Below are 6,964 nucleotides of genomic sequence, written 5' to 3' on the forward strand. Positions count from 1 at the left end.
GAAAGCTACAACCACCTGCAGATAATAAGGCGAGTTCAGAGCAGTCAGCCGAATGGGAAGTATAAGATCTGGGCAATCAATACCTATGCTCTTCCCACTGGTGAGATCATCAGTTGGCTAAAGGAGGCGATAGAAAAAGCAGATGAAGATAGCCATAGTGATAGATGTAGCTATACTGAGTGATAGTAATATGAGATAGAAGGAATATGAGAAACCTGAAAAATACGACGGGCTGTGAGATGAGCTCAAAAAGATGTTGAGGGTGAAGGAAACAGTGGTTCTCTTGGTAATTGGAGCAGCGAGGGCAGTGACCTCCAAACTGGGCGAGTGGCTCCAGCAGATCCCAGGAATGACGTCTGAGATCTGCATCCAGAAGAGTGCAGTCGTAGGAACAGCAAAGTTACCATGCAGAATCCTCATGGCCTAATCACTGTGAAAGGCAAAGCTGGCACCGCTGATTAACAATGGGCAAAAAAAAAAAAACAATTAAAAAAAAATTTCATTATACCTCATTATGTGTTCTCAATTGCTGCTGCTATAAATAAAGCCAACATTAACTGAATGCATGGAATGGGTGCATGGCATTCAAGCTCAAAACAAAGAAAAAAAACAACACAGCAACAAAAAACGATTTCACACGTTGTTCTGTCTGCAGTCTGTCAGGATGCCTGATCACAGAGGAAGGCTGTACGTCTCTGGCCTCAGCTCTGAGCTCCAACCCCTCCCATCTGAGAGAGCTGGACCTGAGCTACAATCATCCAGGAGACTCGGGAATGAAGCTCCTGTCGGCTGGACTGAAGCATCCAGGCTGGAGACTGGACACTCTCAGGTATGGAGAGAATGTCTGATATAGGAGGATGAATTTTAACTTCCTCAGGGAATGATAGAGTATTCTGATTCTGAAATGTTTTCTCTCCCTTTTACATATATTCTGCGTGTGAATCAAAGGAACGTGTTTCGTTCAGCTATCCCACAGCTTCCCATCCAGTGTGATACTCGGCCTTTCAGCCTTAACTGGAGTGCTAAATCAGCTGTCAGCCTTCTTCACGTAGTTACTGGGCATTTTATCTTCTAAAATGATTCAGTGTTTCTTTTAATAATAAAAGCCTAAGCACCAAATGAGCAATACACATTTAGCCCTTCTATTTCTCAACATCTGGGGCTCCAACTTATCTCTCGACTCAGTCCTGAATCCTCCTCACCTGACCCCGACCAGCAATGGCATCTGATAGTGTGGTGGCACATGTTCGTCCTTTACTGCCGTTGTTATCAATCTGTTTATAAGAGTCCTCAAACATGGGATCTGACAACATCAATCCCAGACAATTCTTTCATCTCATGTGACAGTTTCCATAATCCTTCCAGTGCCCTGGTAACTGACCCGTCCAGAGCTGTATAATTTGAAATATACATACAACAAGCCAACCCAAGCATTGAACACATCCCTCTTTTTTTTCTGCCAAAAGCATAACTAACGCTATCCGTTTCTGGTCTGTCATAACTGACGTTGACGTCAACTTTTCTGACAGTCCGGTTATTGCATTCCTGGTCAGGTTAGCCAATTTCTGCACATTGTAATGAACATAATTAATATGGCTAACATTCTTATTGGGTGTTATGCAAAGTACTATAGACTCAAACCCGTTAACTGTTGGGTTTGCCAATTTATAAGTAAGTAAAGTGTATTTATTAAGCGCTTTTTGTAGACAGGCAGTCACAAAAATAAACAGCTAAGTATCCAAACTCTCTGTGAATGGTACTCATGGGCCTTGTCCATGAGGTTGTTGATCAATGGTCATGAGAATTTGCATAATTATGATACTGACCTCACAGCCCATTGTTCCTTCAGTGGGCTGGTTTCAGTCATTATGCAAATGTCCTGTTTATAAGGTTTGGGGAAACCTGCAGTCAGCTGAGACTGAAGAAGTCACTTGGATGAGTGACGAAACGTTTCTCCCACAAAACGCTACGTCCAGATGAACAGATTCAACTTTTGGAGATTTACTTTCCTGGATGATTGAGAATGCATCAAGAAGAATGCTAAGTAACAAAACAGACAATATAAACAATACAAAAGGTTAAAGGTACATAAAAAGGTAAAACAAAATTAAAAGCGTTGATCAACAAAAGGCTTTGAATGAATTTTTATTCATCTGGAACTCCTTTCTGTATCCCTGTTGATTTATATATGCTGAGAATTTTTATGGAAGATCAAAATTGTCTAATATGGACCGTCTATTCCAATTTTTGGACTGATGTACCTTTTGCCTGTCTTATAACTCTTACTGGCAGTCCCAACCTGACCATTGAGCAAGACACTGACCAGGCACTGGGCAATACCAAAACAAATCAGCCTTTATATCAAAGATCTGGGAGAATTTGGCCATAAAGTAAAATTTATGGTGGGGCTTACATCCTCTACTTTGATATGCAGATTTCGATATAAACAACAGGCTCTGCTTACCTTTATTTTGAAGGCTTTCTGTGAGTTGAACCAAAACCAGTTGTCTCCAGTTTGACACTTCCAAAAAGAAGAAATCCCGTCAGGGTGACCACTTTGTTGTGTTCATTTTTCTTTCTTAAGGAAGGAGAACGACTATCTTGGAAAGATTTTATTCACTTCAGCAGTTGAAGTTACAAGTTACTGCGCGCTGGACCTCAATGTGAACACGCGGTCTGCTTCACAATAAGGATGGCCCTGTAAGCGTGCAATACAGTTTTATACCGCGACGTGGTGGTCCTACCGTCTCCCCTGTGGGTCTTCTCCACTCCGCCCACGTCTGACCTTCTCTACCATCTGCTCCTTTCCTGGGAAAAAGATAGGCTAGGAAGGTGTTTTTCTTTTTCTAACCTTGTTGCATTAATTCTTAGCCTCTTATTTTCTACTTATTATTGAGGTCTGGGACATTGTGTTCGGACTCCCTCAGCCCAGAAAAAATATCCCCCTGACTCTAACTCCACAATTGATGTGTAAGCATGTTTGCAAGCTCTACATTTCAGTCTTAATAATTCAGTTTAATCATAGTGCTGAATTAATGCGTTTGGCCCTTATTACATGGAGTGCCACATCTTTATGAGCACAATAGGAATGTGTATATAACATCAAGCAAAAGCAGCTTTATTTAATCATTTTCCTTCCTAACACTATCAGTATGTGTATGAGAGCCATGTAATGTCCATGTGTGCTGAAAGAAACTGTGCTGGTCTGACCCCCCTCTTCCTTTCAGGGTGGAGCCTGCTGGAGTCCGATGGTTGAGACCAGGTCTGAGGAAGTGTGAGTGTGTTTTTAATGTGATTCATGAAAACAAAGCAGCACACATTCACATCTCTGATGTCAGGAGTCATCATCAAAGTGTCAATCAATGAACAGATGATGGATCAATAACTGCAGCTGGATTGTGTTTGTTCTCTCCATCAGATTCCTGTCAACTCACAATCGACACAAACACAGTGAACACAAAGCTCCAACTGTCTGACAACAACAGGAAGGTGACACATGGGGAGGAGGTTCAGTCGTATCCTGATCATCCAGACAGATTCGATGTTCGTCCCCAGCTGCTGTGCACAAATGGTCTGACTGGTCGCTGTTACTGGGAGGTCGAATGGGGAGGACTGGTTGATATATCAGTGAGTTACAGAAGAATCAGAAGGAAAGGAGAGACTTACAACTGTGTTTTTGGATACAACGATCAGTCCTGGAGTCTGGACTGCATTCAAGATGGTCCTGATGCTGTCTGTCACAATAACAGTCGAGCATCCATCTCCTCCTCCTCCTCCTCCTCCTTCTCTGTCTCTAACAGAGTAGCAGTATATGTGGACTGTCCTGCTGGCACTCTGTCCTTCTACAGAGTCTCTTCTGACACTCTGATCCACCTCCACACCTTCAACACCACATTCACTGAAACTCTTTATCCTGGGTTTTGGTTAGAAAGTGGTGCCTCAGTGCGTCTGTGCTGAGTGGAGTGTAAAGAGTGTCTCCTGTTAGAGAAACACTGACTGTTGAACAGATAGTTCAGTCTGTACATGTCTGTCTCTTTCACTCAGAAACACGTTTTCAGATTCATGGATTTAATCAGTTGATGTTTGAAACTGTTCTAAATGATTATAAACTTCTTCCTCTTCAGTCCTTTAAAGTTCACAACCAGCTCCTCTGCATTTCCAACGAGTCTGAGCTCATTAAAATGAATCCAAATGTTTGATTTGTCTTTCTTAACCAGTTAAGCCCTAACACCACCAGCAGGGGGGCACTGGGGCTCAAGAATAATGTGACTGTCTGTGCCGTCAAGCCTTTTATGCAAATACCAACATGTCTAGTTTCCACAGAAAGCTTAAAATCTCAGCTAAATGCGCATATAAACCCAAATCACCAAACACAGCAAAAACAAGCGATGATCAAAAGAGCATTTACATAAATCCACCAAAGTGTGCAAAACACCAACAACCAAGCCCAGAATTTGCCAGACTTCATGTACCCGTGTAAACAATGTCTCGTTAGCTAGCAGAGACCTCACAGATTCCAGAACACCAAAATTCACTGAATCAGCCACAAAAGAAGACCACATAAATGTGTAGCAGCACAAATGCTCTAAGACAGAAAGTGCCTTACAGGACAGATTTCCTCCGCTATTTTCACCAGTAGACGATAGCTGCTGTAGCTACAACATGTCGTGAACCACCATGATTTTATTGACTCAAATGATTAAAAATAGTTGTCAATCATGCAAATCGCTCAAAAGAAGCTGAAGCTGCAGCCCCTCAGAGTTTAAAGTGCTAGAAGCCATTTAAACAAACCAGGGTGCAGGGTAGAAAGGGCCTGTTGCCTATGAAAGTGTTGTTATTCTTCAAAAATATTTAAAAAGCAAGCATTTTTAGGCATGTTAATGAAATTACCCTTTATGACCGGTTGGAGCTGGGACGCTCCATTTTGCACAACTATGTTTTAAAGCTGGTAGAATTACAACCATATAAGCGAGCGCAATAATTTTTTTTGCATATGAAACTGGAGGAGTTGTACTTACATCATCACGGTTTCCTTCCACGTATGGCTTTGCAAAACTTGCATAAAAAGCACTTGCAGCAAAAAAAACATAATCCAGAAACAGGTTTTCCCGATCCGATCAGCTGTTCATGACACTTCCTATGTTGGAATAGACGTCACCACAACCTATCGCATGTCCACCATTACCTGCCCGAAACTGGAAGTGGCGTCATTTTCGCGGAAAAATTATTTTTTTCCTAAAGAGCATTTACAAAGATATGCTGGTGTTTATCAAATTAATTTTTGAGTTTATGCCTTTCTGTATAATTTCTGGGATGCTTAGAACTCAAATTACAATGTTGGAAACATTTTATTTTGATGCTGTTTTTGGGGTTTTTTTTACAAATTTGTATTATAATATTTATTTTCATTTTTCCTGCAGCATATAAAAAATGGTGCATCTTAAAAATAAAACTATGAAGACACTCAAAATACATTTCCTGTGGTTGGAAACTATTTTGTGCAACTTTTTTGCATTTACAGTTTTGAGAGATATCCCTTTAAAATTTCTCTAACTAGAAATATGTGTAAAAAAAAAAAGATTTTCAATTTTTTTTTTTTAGTTTATTGCACGTTTTTGCAATTTATGTAGTTACTACAGACTTAATACATACATATTATTACAATTTGGGATATAATGGTTGTATTGATGTATAGCAACTTGAAAACTAAGCTACCTTAAATATGTTTATTTGCAATCTCGAGATTTGCTGCAGCTTGAATTACTTTCTACGGAGTTGTAGCAGTGCATTTTCATGCGGTGGTGAGTTCTCTGTGTGTTTGAACCAAGTTATGCAATATTTGCATAATTTGAGTTATTAGATATTATGTCATGGATATGTATATGCATGCATGCATGCATGTGAAGGTTTATCATATTAAATATTGTTTGAGTTTATATTAGTTGAACCACTGCTGGTGTGACATATATTTAGTCAACATATTTGTTACTACAGACTGCTGGCAACACTGAGCATTGAGGTGACAATAAACCAGCTGACTGTGACAGACTCTTGCCCTCCTTCCTGTATTCTGACCGATACATCATCTTGTTAGCAGCTGAACCTAAAAGAACTAGCCCTCGCCTACTACTTAAATATGGTGTCCAATGTGTGCCAAAATTGGGCACGGCTGGAAACACCTAAACATTTATTAAAAGTGCTGTAATTTTTTACTGTTTCACTTTAGAAACAGAAATTTTTGCACAGATGATCCTTATATGTTCATTATTGAATTTCTGGATTAAAACTGAACTAAAGCATATTCTTAAAAGGGTTTTATGTTTAAATAAATAAATAAATAATAATAATAATAACAATAATAATAATAATAAATTAGGTGAGGAAAAAATCTACTTACTGTTTCAGTAACATCAGCTGCAATTTTTACATCTCTGATGAAATCTCACAATTTTATTTACAAAGCACCAAATCACAACAACAGTCGCCTCAAGGTGCTTTATACTGTAAGGTAGACCCTACAATAGTACATACAGAGAAAAACCCAACAATCATATGACCCCCCTATGAGCAAGCAATAAAAAGTGTGATTCAGTGCAGAGAGGTCTATTAACACATAGTGAGTGAGAAAGTTGACTGAAGAAGAAACACCCAGTGCATCATGGGAGTCCCCCAGCAGCCTGTACCTATAGACTATGTGCACCTTAGCATATGCTACTTCTGGTGGGGAAACTCCTGTAGGGCGTTTCGTTTCCGGTGTGATATTCGCGTCTTGTTTAAGGTCGGGTTTTCCAAAAAAAGTCAACCAAATGGATGAATAAAGCGGCGATTTACATTTCTCAAGATGCCTTGGGTATTTACCGAATATATCTGTAGATGATGTTCATCGGCTTGTCGATATTTTTCCCTCGCGCCTCAGAGCAAAAGAGAGAAAGGATTGCAATTTCTCAGTATTTGTATATAGAGT

General features: G+C 39.9%; 1 protein-coding gene across 1 annotated transcript; it reads left to right on the forward strand.

Annotated features, from left to right (window-relative positions):
- Positions 1-785: 785 nt before the first annotated feature.
- On the forward strand, positions 786-6,046 carry LOC109202343 (neoverrucotoxin subunit alpha). Its single transcript, XM_025908087.1, has 4 exons — positions 786-829; positions 2,585-2,700; positions 3,228-3,274; positions 3,419-6,046. Exons 2-4 carry the CDS (start codon positions 2,693-2,695, stop codon positions 3,955-3,957), a joined length of 594 nt encoding a protein of 197 aa, XP_025763872.1. The 5' UTR covers positions 786-829; positions 2,585-2,692; the 3' UTR covers positions 3,958-6,046.
- The last annotated feature ends 918 nt before the right edge of the window (positions 6,047-6,964 follow it).

This window comes from Oreochromis niloticus, linkage group LG6 (assembly GCF_001858045.2).
Source record: "Oreochromis niloticus isolate F11D_XX linkage group LG6, O_niloticus_UMD_NMBU, whole genome shotgun sequence".
Lineage (NCBI taxonomy): Eukaryota > Metazoa > Chordata > Actinopteri > Cichliformes > Cichlidae > Oreochromis > Oreochromis niloticus.